The sequence below is a fragment of the Pieris napi genome, chromosome 13, assembly GCF_905475465.1.
Source record: "Pieris napi chromosome 13, ilPieNapi1.2, whole genome shotgun sequence".
NCBI classification, from domain to species: domain Eukaryota; kingdom Metazoa; phylum Arthropoda; class Insecta; order Lepidoptera; family Pieridae; genus Pieris; species Pieris napi.
In genome coordinates, this window is record NC_062246.1 from 9675637 (window position 1) to 9689560 (window position 13924).

At 35.1% G+C, this 13924-nt stretch overlaps 2 protein-coding genes and 1 long non-coding RNA gene across 5 annotated transcripts; 2 read left to right on the forward strand and 1 right to left on the reverse strand.

The window, feature by feature from the left end:
* Positions 1-535: 535 nt before the first annotated feature.
* On the forward strand, positions 536-2244 carry LOC125055208 (3,4-dihydroxyphenylacetaldehyde synthase-like). Its single transcript, XM_047657549.1, has one exon. It carries the CDS (start codon positions 560-562, stop codon positions 2000-2002), a length of 1443 nt encoding a protein of 480 aa, XP_047513505.1. The 5' UTR covers positions 536-559; the 3' UTR covers positions 2003-2244.
* On the reverse strand, positions 2044-8601 carry LOC125055209 (oocyte zinc finger protein XlCOF6.1-like). 3 transcript variants are annotated; one of them, XM_047657552.1, is made up of 5 exons: positions 8305-8585; positions 7604-7712; positions 7021-7084; positions 4025-5024; positions 2044-2403 (listed from the first exon to the last, which is right to left on the reverse strand). In XM_047657552.1, exons 1-4 carry the CDS (start codon positions 8394-8396, stop codon positions 4060-4062), a joined length of 1230 nt encoding a protein of 409 aa, XP_047513508.1. In that variant the 5' UTR covers positions 8397-8585; the 3' UTR covers positions 2044-2403; positions 4025-4059. The 3 variants fall into 3 exon arrangements, with proteins under 3 accessions (XP_047513508.1, XP_047513507.1, XP_047513506.1); XM_047657551.1 differs by having other exon boundaries at positions 2044-2414; XM_047657550.1 differs by lacking the exons at positions 2044-2403; positions 4025-5024 and adding an exon at positions 5319-6698 and having other exon boundaries at positions 8305-8601.
* Positions 8602-9965: 1364 nt separating this feature from the next.
* On the forward strand, positions 9966-13637 carry LOC125055397. Its single transcript, XR_007117878.1, has 6 exons — positions 9966-10306; positions 10966-11073; positions 12143-12247; positions 12982-13100; positions 13296-13301; positions 13430-13637. It is a non-coding gene; the product is annotated as an uncharacterized LOC125055397 (long non-coding RNA).
* The last annotated feature ends 287 nt before the right edge of the window (positions 13638-13924 follow it).

The window sequence follows — 13924 nt, forward strand, 5'->3', positions numbered from 1 at the left end:
TAAATTACGTAATAATTAAGTATATGCAACGTATGTATATAACAATACATACGTTGCATATATTTAATAAGTGTATGTTGATTGTTGCGTCAAACCATAAAATGGATGTTTTTCTGAATTTCTTGTGCAATTTTTGTTTTCGTCGAATTATTGAAATCAGTCCATAATTAACATATACTAGACGATTTTATTTTTATAAATCCTTTATATTTTTTCATTTTCTATAGATATTTTAGATTTTTTGATAATATACCTAAATGTGTTAATTTTTATAAATTAAATTGACTAAATCACTACGGTAACAGACAATTTAGTGCGTCTATTTCACTCAATTTGTGGTCAAAATCCCAAATAAATGTCAAATCAAGCATAAACAATAAACATGCATTTGATTTTGTCTTAAAAATGTGCAGGTAGATATAGTTTATTATTAAATTATAAAATTTTACAATCTCTCCGTAACAGGTATCTTTGTTTATGCAAAAAGCTATCATTTACACAGGTGTAAATATGAATAAATATAAGTTCAATTTCTGAAAATTCCATTATTTTCTGTGTAATGGACTCTCAACAATTTAAGGAGTTTGGCAAAGCTGCCGTTGAGTTTATTGCTGAATTTAATGATACGGTAAGAGAAAGAGATGTTTTACCATCAGTAGAGCCTGGCTATCTTCTATCTCTTCTACCTGAGAACGCACCAGAAGAACCACAAGATTGGCAATCGGTTTTTAAAGACTTTAAGGATACCATAATACCTGGCTTGACTGCCTGGCAGTCACCGCAATTTCACGGGTTTTTCCCATGTGGCAGTTCCTATCCAAGTATCGTGGGAAGCTTGCTAACGGATGGTCTTGGTACCATTTGCTTAACCTGGGCTTCTGGACCTGTTAGCACTGAATTAGAAATTGTCACTTTGAACTGGCTGGGCAAAATGATCGGGCTACCCGAGGAATTCCTCAATTCTTCATTAGGTACTGGTGGTGGTGTTATCCATAGTTCCGCCAGCGAAGCGGTCTTTGTTTGTTTATTGGCTGCTAAAGAAAAAACTTTACGTCGCCTGAAGCAAGACCCGGATTTCGATGAAGATCAGGCGAAGCTAAAATTGGTAGCATACACTTCTGAACAATGCAATTCAGCCATTGAAAAGGCTGGTGTTCTTGGATCTATGAAAATGAGATTACTTAAATCAGATTCTGACGGAAGATTACGTGGAGAAACCCTCAAGAAAGCGATACAAGAAGATAAGGAAAAAGGGCTTATACCATGTTACGTGGTAGCTACATTAGGTACGACAGGCACCTGCGCTTTTGATCCTTTGGAGGAGTTAGGACCAATTTGCCAGGAAGAAAGCATTTGGCTTCACGTAGACGCGGCATATGCGGGTGCAGCTTTCATATGCCCTGAGTACAAATATTTAATGGACGGAGTTAGCTATGCAGATTCCTATAGCTTCAATGCGCACAAATGGTTATTAACAAACATATCCGTTTCCCCAACCTGGGTCAAGAATGACATTGATTTTTTAAATACTTTTGATGTGCAACGAGTCTATTTGGATGATATTAACTCTGAGACAAAAATACCAGATTTTAGGCACTGGCAATTACCATTGGGAAGGCGTTTCCGAGCGCTCAAGTTGTGGTTGGTTTTAAAAATATATGGGGCCAAGGGTTTAAGGGAGCATATAAGGAATCAGGTGAGCCTGGCACAGTACTTTGCGCAGCTTGTCAGAAAAGATAAACGATTTGCTGTGGACCCTGAACCATCTATGGGCTTGGTTTGTATTAGATTGGCTGAAGGCGATGATTTGACGAAGACACTGTTGGATAATTTAATTGCGAAGAGGAAAGTTTTTATGGTCACTGCTTTTTCTGGCAATAAGGTGATTATACGAGTTGCTATTGGCTCTCGGTTTACCAATAAATCCGATATAGAAGTAACGTGGAATTTGATTAAGGCAGAGGCTGACATCTTATTTGGAGAATCACCTAAAGATATTTAACCAGCTACTGATTTTCAGGATCAAAAATTAATACGAGATAGTATACAATCATACTTTTAATATTGACTTAAGATATGCTTCACATTTACAAGGACACCTTAACAATGTTTAAAAAAATTTAAGACGTCGATCATGTACTGTAGGTACCATAACCACCGCCAGGATTTATCAAATATAATCAAATCAAGTTTCAAATATCAACGCCTACTTTTGCCTTTATACAATAAACTATAGTTACATAATTATGAGTTTTTATTATCTATAGGTAACCTCCTTAGTATCCAAAAGTAGCATGGAGCCAAACTGTCTTAATAGGCAAGTAGGTAAATCGGCTCTTTGTAACCTTCTAACCGAAAGGCTTTATATCTTCTCTAGCTTGTGGAATATCGGTTGACAATAAACATTCCTAATACATTCTGGTAGGGGAGCCCAAGAGGGGATTTCGGGATTTACTAAAGCGCGGCAGATTAATATATAGGGGGATACCTTGTACCCGGTTAAGTACCTCCACAAAATATGAGGCCCATATATAAGGCCGCCCGTGAAGGAGACAGGATCAGATTAGTAAAAAAAAATTGACCATCAGAAATTCCCGAGCGCGTCAGATTAAGGTAGGGTGAGTTAATTACATCCTAAAAAGTGTATATTCCACTAATCTGACAATTTGAGAGTGACGGAAAAAAAGGAGAGGGCAACAAAGTTGTAAAAAAAAAACGTCATCTTGACATTCTCGAGCGTAGCTAATTTTTTTTTATTTTGAAGGAAATAATTCAAGAAGAATGAAAAGTATATAATCTGACGATTTCCGCAAGCCGAAATAACAAAAATTCGTCGATAAAGTTAAATGCGTGCAGCTGCGTGATGCCTACATTTCCTAAAACCGATCGGAATCTACTAAACGGCGTTCTAAATATTTCCCTCATAATTACATTTCCTGTGAATTTGAACCGATTCGGACCGATAGATTTTGAGAAATTTTGAAAAATCTTAAAAAAATAAGAAATATTTTTTTTTAAAGTGGTTTCTGTATCGATCAACTTCAAAAAACTTATCCGCCTTTGAGCTTGAAAAACCACGTCGATCGCCACCAAGCTGGTCAAAAGCGGTTGATTCGTTCGAGAGATATCGTGAACGAAAGAAACCCGAAAAAGTGTTTTTTCGGGATTACTCCGAAATTTGTGGTTCGATCAATTAAAATTGCAAAATTACTTATGAGGATGATAAAACTGCGTCGAATGCCGCCAACCGCGTGAAAATTGCTTGATACATTCAAAAGTTATTGCGGTTTGAAAATTTCAAAAATAGTGTTCTATGATACTTTTATCAGACTTTCGAGCTGGGAGAGCTCAAATGCATAGAAATGTTATTTCTTTGAACTCAGCGAGCTCAAAATATCAATTTTAAGCGCCCAGGAATGGAATTAGCGGGAAGTTGCAGGGATGGCCCTTTAGGTGAACCGTTTTTCTAATTTTTTTTTGTCAGATCAGGCGAATCCCTCTAGATAATTGTCAGATTATGAGACAGTACGTTTAGAACATAAAGATGAACCACATATATCTTAATCTGACGCGCTTGAGTATTTCAAAATTGCGATTTTTTTTTGCAAATTATGAAAATGGCCGTGGGTTTGCGTCCCATCGAAATCGTCAGATTAGTGAATGAGAGCTTTTTTTTGGTGCACTTAACACTCCCTTAGAAAATCTGACGCGCTCGATAATTTTTTTTTTTTTTTCATTTTCAACCCTTAAATACAACCACCCGCATCATGCAAACGATCAGATTAACATACGTACATTATTAAAAATACGTAGGGCATAGATGCTATCAATATCTGACGCGCTCGAGGATGTCCATGCTACAGTTTTTTTTTACATATTTAACTATCTATAGCCCCGCTTCCCCCACCGATGAAAAGGAATTTATCATATAACATTTTTTTCTTCTTTTTATCTAAGCTTTGCATCCCAATAGGTCTCTACGACGCTCGAGTAAATCCCCATTTAGCATCGTGGGCTCCCCTACCATTCCAATATGTTACATTTGAATGTATAAAAGAACTATTCAAACTTTCCGCCCTCCTTCAACTTCTTTTGAATTTTCTGCCAAACTAACTTAGCGACAGTAGCATCCGAGGTTGTTATTGTATAACTTGCATTAGGGTGCTTATCTTTATAATGCTTAATCAAATTTTGCTTATTGAAGAACTTTTTCACGCACAGATCGCATCCGAACGGCCTGCTATTCGTGTGCGATCGCATGTGATATATCAATCTACTCTCTCGTGGGAATATTTTATCGCACACCATGCATTGGACGTTTTTCTTCTTGCTATGCCGTTTCATATGTGTTTGCATGTTGTGTTTGAATGTGAACCCCTTTTTACATATATCGCACTGAAAGGGTTTCTCACCAGTATGGCATGATAGGTGACGTTTTTTGGCGCTCGCGTTGTCAAATGTTTTGTCGCATTGATCGCATTTGAAGGTCTTATTACCGCTATGTCTGAGTATATGTTGAACTAAGGCGGACTTATATTTAAGTGCCATTCCACATATGTTACATTCGAATGGCTTCTCTGTGGTATGTCTACGTAGATGACTTTTGTACAAATGGGTCTTATCAAACTCCTTGTCACACATCTCGCACTTTATAATCGGTTTTTTGCACCGTTTATTTTCGATATGTCTACTCAAGTTTCGTTGATCGACAAAGTTCTTATCACAATTGTCGCATGTAAATGACCTTAGGTGGATTTCTTGGTGCTTAAGTAAGGCAGATTTCCGTTTACATCCGAATGGGCATTGTGTGCATTTGAATCTACCATCCGAATCGTGTTCGCTTATATGCGCGTAGTACTTTTCTAGATTCGGTAGTTTTTCTAAGCACATATGACATTCTAGATTCTGTTTTTGATGGGTTATTTTGTGTTCTGTCAAAAATTGGGTTGTGTCAAATCCTCTATGACATGCGTCACAGGTATATTTGCCATTGGACACGGCGTTGGCATTCAACTCTTCGTCAGCTATAATAAAAAATGCATTTAAGTTTCTTGTTGTTTTTATTATTCTCTTAGCTTTTGCGTATATTCTTCGCTCGCAAGTTAAAGCATCATGTAAGGACTAAGGGAGGTTGCTCTAAGAAATAGAGAACACTAATTCCGAAACGTCAAAAAATAATAACCTTGGATTGTGATTTTTGTGACAATTCGACTCTTTGTTATAATTTGACAGTGACATTGCAGAATATAATGTTGATTGTCATTTTACATAATTACTGTAATGTATGTTAACAGTAATAATAATTAAAATTACAAGTCTATAATTAATTCATTTATTGCATTCATTCCCCACATTTGGTATATAATTAATTCATTTATATAAAGTAAAACTTAAAAGCTAAAACAACTATTATCACCCTTTATATTGCTAAAATAACTGCAAGAATTGGGAGATATTTTTTAAACTATTTGCTACTTAGAAGTAAGTTACACAATGCAATGAGTGCAATCGGAGCGAAAACAAAACACGATAGAAAATATTAACAACAATAATTACATTAATTATTCTAGTTTCTAATATAATCCAATATACAAGCTTGAAATATATATTTATAAACTTAGAAATAAAATACAAATAAATTATAAAATCTTTAACAAAGTTAAACATCTATTAAACCAATATTTTTTTGGATATTGCATATTTCTCTCAAATTTACGACCCCTCGTTGCTTCATGGAACCTCTTCTTTCGATAATTTTTTCATTAGTTTCTCCCATACTTGTTTAGCGACTGCCGCGTCGGTGAACTTTGGCTCATACTTTTCGTTGGGATGTTTTCTTGAATAATGTCTCAATACATTGGATTTATGTGTAAACTTCTTGCTACAAACGTCGCACTTAAACGGTTTGCTATTCGTATGAGATCGCATGTGATAAATAAGCCTACTCTCGCGCGGAAAGACTTTAAAACATAATTGACATTTAAGATTTTTCTCCTTCGCGTGCCTTTCTAAATGACGCAACATGTTATGTTTGTGCGAGAATTTTTTACTGCATCTGGGACACGGGAATGGCTTTTCGCCGGTGTGTTTCCGCAAATGCGGCTCTAATAAACCCCTGTGCGAGAAGGTTTTATTGCAATAGGTACATGAGTATGGGCGTACGCCACTGTGCAGTTGGATATGCCGCGCCAATGTCGACTTATGCTTGAAGAACATAGAACACAAATCGCATTGAAACGGTTTTTCTGTTGTATGCTTTTTTAAATGGCTCTTCAGGAAGAAGGCTTTTTCAAAGACCTTGTTACAGACAGGACACGTGAGATCATGTTTATTCTTGCAAATACCCAATTTTTGGTGCCGCGACAAATTTGCTTGGTGTGTAAATTCTTTGGAGCAGTGATCACATTTAAAAAATGGTATATCTGTGTGAAGTTTTTTGTGGTTCTGTAAATTTGAGAAGCTTTTGAATCGCTTTCCACAGATAAAGCAAGAATAATTTCTATCGTGCGAGAGTAGGTGGTCGTTGTAATCTTCCACTTTTTCGAAACGGAGATAGCAAACATGGCATTCAAGTCTTTCATGACTGTGCAAAATTTTATGCATGCGCAAATGAGATTTTTTTAAAAATGCTCTTTGACAAAAATCGCATATGTTCCTAGCTTCTTTCACAGCATTTCTGTTTAAGTCTTCCTCTGTCACTAGAAGGAAAATTAAGTCTAAAAATATTTCTGCCACTACCCACATTACATTGTAATAACTTAACTACCCTAACAGGAGCGAAGATAACGCAAAAGCTAAAGGAGATTTGCTTTAATCCTAATATAACTAAGCATTTTAATGGTTAAGTCTTTCGGAATTTAAAAGATGTGCTGAGTAAACTAGGGTTTACAAGCTTTAAGAAATATATTCAATGATTTTATATAATAAATATCATTTATATACTGTTGCCTAGAAGAATGATTGTTAGGCGGGTTCCGAACTCGAAAATTATTTTAAGAATTATAAATATAGGTAACTTACCACCACAACCAAGCATTGGAGGACCATCTCGAGCAACTAAGTCAGGTAATATGAAGTCATTTTCCTGAAAGATAAGTATTATATGACTATTAAACAAAACTTGCTACTTAAAGATGTTCTTCAATTATTGTGCTTTTTAAAGAGTTACACATACAAAAGATATTGCACATAATTTACAAACTAAACATAAGGTTGAAATTTGATACCAGTAATAGTGTACTTTTTTAAATCTTTAAAACTGCATTCTGAAACTGATTTTTTTTTAAATATTTGCTTATAATAACATTTGATGCAACTGGCATTGTTATTGAATATTTCTTATAGAGGCTGCACTGGCACTTATTTGGTTAAGCTACAGCTGCTATTTTTTAAATTATATTAGACTTATACTTAAAAATTCACAAAATACAAGTAAATTTAATATTAAAAACAGTGGACTCTGACAAATTTACAAAACTGTTTTAGTAATTATCTAACACATGCCTGTTTTTCTATTATTGTGAGATTATATACTGATTTTACAAATGCTGTAGAGAAGATTGTTTAAGTGACTGTTGGCCCATCATGCATATAATATACTAACTTGAGGTTCATCTTTAACAATTGATGTGTCAACTTCAGATTTAACATCCACAAAGTCTATATTCATCTGTAGGACAACTTCCTCTATCTTTATCTCTCCTGAGCAGCCACTGAAAATTATTTATGAAACTATTAATTATATATTTGTTTTGTTTAGTCCAGCCAACTCTTACATCTTTACTTCTTATATTTCTGCTCTACCACCTAATGTGAACTCATCATCTGTGGATGCAGTTACATTAAAATATTGATCATGAATTATTTTAGGTTTAGAGATAGCTCTAAGTAATTAATTATAAGATTGTGATTTAATCAGTGTAGTTATCAATTAACTTACTTAAGTGAAGTTACTTACTGCGGACAATTTCAGAGTGCCCAAAACTTTTTGTTTTACTTTAGGCTTCGATATTGAAGATGGTAAATAACACAAAGAAATATTACTAAATAAATTGAGAAGAAGCAATATTACCACTAATGTGTTGAACTAAATTTAACTGAACGGTTCAGTACCTTAAAAGCCGCATCAAATTACTTCTAACTGTAAACGATGAAACGTACCAACTCCCAACCTACATAAGTTTCATTATAATCGATACGACAATTTAGATGTAAGGATAACACCTACCTACATAAATATGTAAGATCCGGAGTTCTTTTTTAAATTAAAAATTATAAGAGATGTACAATAATAAAAATACTCACTTATTTTGGTCGTCTTGTTGATCAGACTTTAGTTCTTCGGCATTTTCATCATAGTAAAACGGTTCAACTTTTACTGTAATATTTTCAGCCATTTTCGTTTATATTATTATAATAAAAACGTTGCTAGAGGTCTACATTTATTGTTAAGAATATCACATAGAAGAAATTATACAATCAAAATATAACGACGGAAATATTAATGTAAATTATAAACGCTTGACGCCATTCACAGTACCAGACTTTTATTTTCTCTGTTTGATCTTGCAATTTGACATCGCACAAAAATGTTACATGTGTCGCTGTCAAATCCGTAACCGTGAACGTCAAAACAAAAATATGGATTCTGATCTAACGCTAACTTGGATGAGTATTTCCATACAAAAATTATAAAGAAGAAAGATTTGAATTTATTATTTATTATTTTTGCATGCTATGTAAGGAATAAACTGAAATACTGTATTAACTTTAAAAATGATTTCACTTTTAGAATGCGCCATTATCACTCAGTAACTAGTGCTAGGCAGGCTACTTCTAATAAATTAATTGCCGATATTTGTTTTAAAATAAGTGTTGTTTGCCTTATGCCGGGTTCCACTATGCCGGACCGGCAGATATCCCTGTCCGGTAAAATTGCCGGAAGGCCTATTGGCTGTACAAATTGTATGAAGCTATTCAGATTATCCCGAGTCCGACTTTTTCGCCGAGCCCGGCATTTTTACCGAGCAATTTGTCACTACAAAAGGCCGGTAAAATCACCGGACCGGAGTAATGAGAACAAGTTTCGGAGAAAAACCGTGCTCGGTGCTACCCGCATTTCATTCGGCTCGCATTTTCTGAGTACAGTAGACGTGTAGCATGATGAACGACATTTAAATAGAAACTTTAATTAAATAATTGAAGAACTTTGCTCCTTCACTTCTAAGTTCACCCATCAATGTTTCAAATGTCCCAAGTGAAAATCTTTCCCGTAAAATAGGATGTACCCAATACTTTCTTCTTTTATTTTGCCTTCTGTACCACCACCACCACAACACAACAATTTCGTCGTCCATTGTGGCCATCGGTCCTAATTCGACTGAGGTGCTTGTCCTATTTTCTTGTAGGGTCCGGTGTAATGTGAACACTCTGTCCGGTGTCCGGTTTCCGGCAGATCTGCCGGTCCGGCATAGTGGGAACCCGGCCATAGTCATTTTGTATGCTGATTTGCTATTTTGAAAAAGTACCGAGAGTTTTTAAGAAAACGTTTAGCGGTACAAAGCCGAGACTGGCCGATAGTTTCATATACTTAGAGAATTTCTGGGTTTATTTATTTTAACTTTACTAGGTTATTTTCTAAAATTTTGCCTTCTACAAATCTAATAGATTCTTCGTACTTTCTTAGTTTATTGGTATTATAAACCCTACGTTTTTAAGCTAAATGCATGAGTAATATTAATGTGTGTTTCCTGAAAAAGTGCAAAGCCTTCACTGTAGGAATGTAATTGATTTTCACACGGCAGAAATCGCGGCTACCACCAACTTGTGATTTTAAAATATTGTCTAGTTACAAAATTGCATCTTATCTATTTTGCAAAGTCAATTAATTTTCCACGGCACAATTTCCGTGTGTTTTTATTGCAACTCAATTAACATAAAAATAATCACATGGTTTCAAGCCAATATGAAAACGTTGTAGAGGATGACGAGTATTTTATATTTATTTATTTCAAAAAGATTAGTCAAGATATGTAAGTGAAACGTTGATTCGAATTTGGATAGAATTTTAATGCATCTTTTCTCAGAGAAATCGCAAATATGGCTATTATTCCTTACATTATTTCCCCAATTTTATAACGTTACTTGTAGTGTCATTGCGTTACTAATAATTAATCCGTTCAACTTATAATTAAATTATAAATTTATCCAATTTTGATGAGACTTCGTGTTTTGAAGGTTTTGTTTATTTGTGTCTGCTTGACTTCACAAGATCACGCAAACTTGACAGAAATGCATACAAAGAGCTGTAAGTATATATAACCAAATAATACTATTACAATTTTTGAAATTACCATTATATGTAGGATTTAAATATGTTTAGAACACGGGGATTAAACAGGAGAAGATATGCCCATCTTCTGTCTTCTATGTAGTGTGTACCTACTGCACCGAAGGTTTTTGAGGGTAACATGCCTTCAAGTTCCCGGTAGAATTCGAGAGAGACCTCGGAGCATCTGTAACGCGGCTTTGGTTTTTGTGGTGGTTTTAGTGGGTATTGCTCATCCTCTGTCTCTGAATAGCAGAGATTCTGGTGTGGGTCGAGTCCCACATACCCCTGCAACATTCTGGGGGCAAGGGATGTGCAAGCGCATTTCTACCTGGGATATCAAAAAAAGGATTTAAATATGTTAACAACTACAATGATATTGATGTCACTTCCTTATGTCCTAAGTTTAAGTTTTTGTGAGAAAAAAAAAAAAGAATATTAATGGAGGTTCAACTTTTTTGAACTATTATTTTCGAACACTTAGTGTGTACTTAAAGGACGTTTCGACATATAAATAGTCCTAGCAGGTATAGCTTTAGTTGGGTTTCATTCATAATTTATATTTAAGCTTCTATTAGTAATCGTCTCATAATGTTTAGTAATATTTTAATGTTACTTCGTGTTTCCTTACATTTCAGGAGTTCAGTTCCAGGGGACCAGGGCCTCGCTATGATGAACCGCGCTAAACATGCTGCTGAGCGTTGGTATGATCCTTATTGGGAGAATGGACATTGGGTGTTCAATAGGTATTTTAGTGTACACTTTACTCACGCACTCTGGTCACAGGTTATAAAGTAGAAATGCCCAGTTTAAAACTCAATGTCATATCTAACTAAAAATTAGTTAGATTCTTTACATTGAGTTTTGCATACCCGAATTGTTACGCAAATTCGGCGTTAAATATTGGAAAATATATTTCAAGCCTTTTTTGTTGTACACAAATATTTTTTTAAATGACTTTTTAGGTCTGATGGTTTTTTGATTGATCTTTTCTGTAGATTTCTGTATCTGTTTCATGATCATTTGTCAATCTATAGGCTAGTAGGTGATCAGGCTTCTGTGCTTGACACATGCCGTCGACTTATTGGGTCTAAGGCAAGCCGGTTTCCTCGAGATCTTTTTTTCACCGTTTGCAAGCAAATACGCAAGAAAGTCCATTGGTGCACAACCGGGGATCGAACCAGGGCCGCGCCGCCCATGTGTGCGAAGTGTGCAGTGCACACAGGCGCTAAGACAATGAGGGCGCCGCCACCGAAAATATTTATGTTACACTACAATATTGAAGTTTCATTTTACGCTTTGGGTCTTAGTTTACATTAATTACTCAGAGCTTAGCGAATCAAAAGAAAGGCCGCTGCGCCGTGAGTTTTGAGTGTGTTTATGTCTTATGATTTCAATAATATGCCGACATACCTTCATAAAATCCAATATGAACTAATTTTTATACTCGGTAACCAAATTCAACATTTTAACAAAACACCAAAATTAAAAAATAAATTGAAACTTGAAGATTCGTAAAAATAGGCCGAAAAATATAAACATTTCCCTCAAAGGCCTGCACCACACTGCCTAAAAATGTCTGTGGGCTGCGATGACTGCCCTTTTTGTCCATCCCTCAGGCTCGTTTGCCCCCCTATAAAAAAAATAGGAGGCGCTTCATGGGTTTCGCACACAGGCGCTGCCGGGGGTCGGCGCGGCCCTGGATCGAACCTACGACCTTAGGTATGAGAGTCGCACGCTGATAAGCCACTAGGCCAACACGGTTCTGTTAATTTAAATGTAACTTATGTTTAAACTTCGAATTTAATTAAACAGAGTTAAGATGCAGTCTACTGAACACCCATTGGGACACTTTTTGCAAAAAGGGAAATATACGAAGCATCACGACTGCAATCAAATTTGTTTAGGCATTTATGAAACGTAAGAGTGATTTGCTAAATCGTTGTTTGAAGCTATATACATATATACACACTACATATATACAGATAGTACGTTGCTATTTATTTCCAACACACACATATGCAGTATTTACAATATTCTTATTTACAATTAATTTAATTTCTTTTTGACGATTCATAAGTGTACTTGTTTACCTATTTGAATAAAGATATTTTGAGTCAGAGTTTAATAATAATTAAAAATCGATGAACCGCCACTCTTTTTAATCGCCAAGTTTTCAGAGTCATACAAATTGTTTGAACCGGAGAAAATGAATACCAAGGATTAGAATAATCGTCAAATTTATAAAAAGCTTTTTTGATTAATTTACGTTTAACGAGAGTTTTGAATTTATTCAGAGATAATTCTCTAATTTCGCTTTTGACGAGTTTGTTGTAAAAAAGAATACAATTTCCATATAAGGAGTGGTTAATGTTGTGGAGCCTGGTTGGTCGTACGCTTAGATTTTTTCTGTTTAGATTATTATACTGGTGACTGTTTCAAAATAGTTCCTTTTTTTTTTATAGAACGGGGGGCAAACGGGCAGGAGATTCACCTGATGTTAAGTGATACCGCCGCCCATGGACACTCTCAATGCCAGAGGGCTCGCGAGTGCGTTGCCGGCCTTTTAAGAATTGGTACGCTCTTTTCTTGAAAGACCCTAAGTCCTATTTCTTTTCCTGTAATGGAGAAGTGAAAATATCAGTGTATTTTAGCTACGGTGAGGTTTGCGCTCAACGCTTCGTGACTCGCAAACATAGATGGCGTTATGAGTATAAACAATTCCACAACATGTGTTATTTGGAATACGAAAATTGTAAAGAGTTAAATATACGTAAGTTTTCTTATAATAAAGTTAAATCGCTAAACGTCTAAAATCGGTATATCGCGCCTATTTTTTAATATCTCTGCAAATAATATTAAAAAAAATCTATAAATACCTAATATTTCCAACTAAAAACATTGTTGGTTATTCATTAATATAAATACTTATAATAATTAATAATTAAAATATAATTTTGAATTGCAGGTTATGGTTTGTATAATTTCTTAATTTATGCCTAAAATTGCTTCACGTTAAGCCAAAAATGCGATTTTTATAAAAAAAAACATTATTTTTTAAATTACCATTTTTTATTTGAAAAACTACTAATATTATTATAGGTTGGTATCCAATTCATAAAGGCAACTGCCCTGAGTTTAAGAAAATGACAAAAAATCCCACAGACCCGTCAAAAGCGGCGAAAAGAGTAACAAAATGGCTGAAGCGGATCAATGGAAAACAAATTGGAGCCGGAATTCCGGATTCGTATGAGTAAATATGATGTGGAGCGAATGAATCTATCTTTCACACCAAGTTGATTTAGTCTAGTTATAGTTAATTACCCTTAGGGAGCGTTCAAGTATTACGTAACGTATTTTGTCCTTTTGTAAAACGTTACGATGCGGGGCGGGGATAAAATTACGCGTTATTGTCAATATTTTTTTCGACTTACACCACATAATACTAACTAAAGAGTCACTAAGTGGTCACGAAACCTTTTACTATACTTGGGTACTGAAAAACGTTACGGCGAGTTACAATTGCGTTACGTAATACTTGAACGCTCCCTTAGAAGGAACTTTACAATACTTTTACCCAGTACTATATGTAGATAA

Bases quoted from the DNA above. Each gene is read 5' to 3' on its own strand.
- LOC125055208 (XM_047657549.1), top strand. From the start codon at position 560: ATGGACTCTCAACAATTTAAGGAGTTTGGCAAAGCTGCCGTTGAGTTT.
- LOC125055209 (XM_047657550.1), bottom strand. From the start codon at position 8,396: ATGGCTGAAAATATTACAGTAAAAGTTGAACCGTTTTACTATGATGAA. The intron at 7,713-8,304 runs GTGAGTATTTTT...AATAATTTTCAG, and splicing joins CAACAAGACGACCAAAATAA to TGGCTGCTCAGGAGAGATAA. The intron at 7,085-7,603 runs GTTAGTATATTA...CTTATCTTTCAG, and splicing joins TTGTTAAAGATGAACCTCAA to GAAAATGACTTCATATTACC.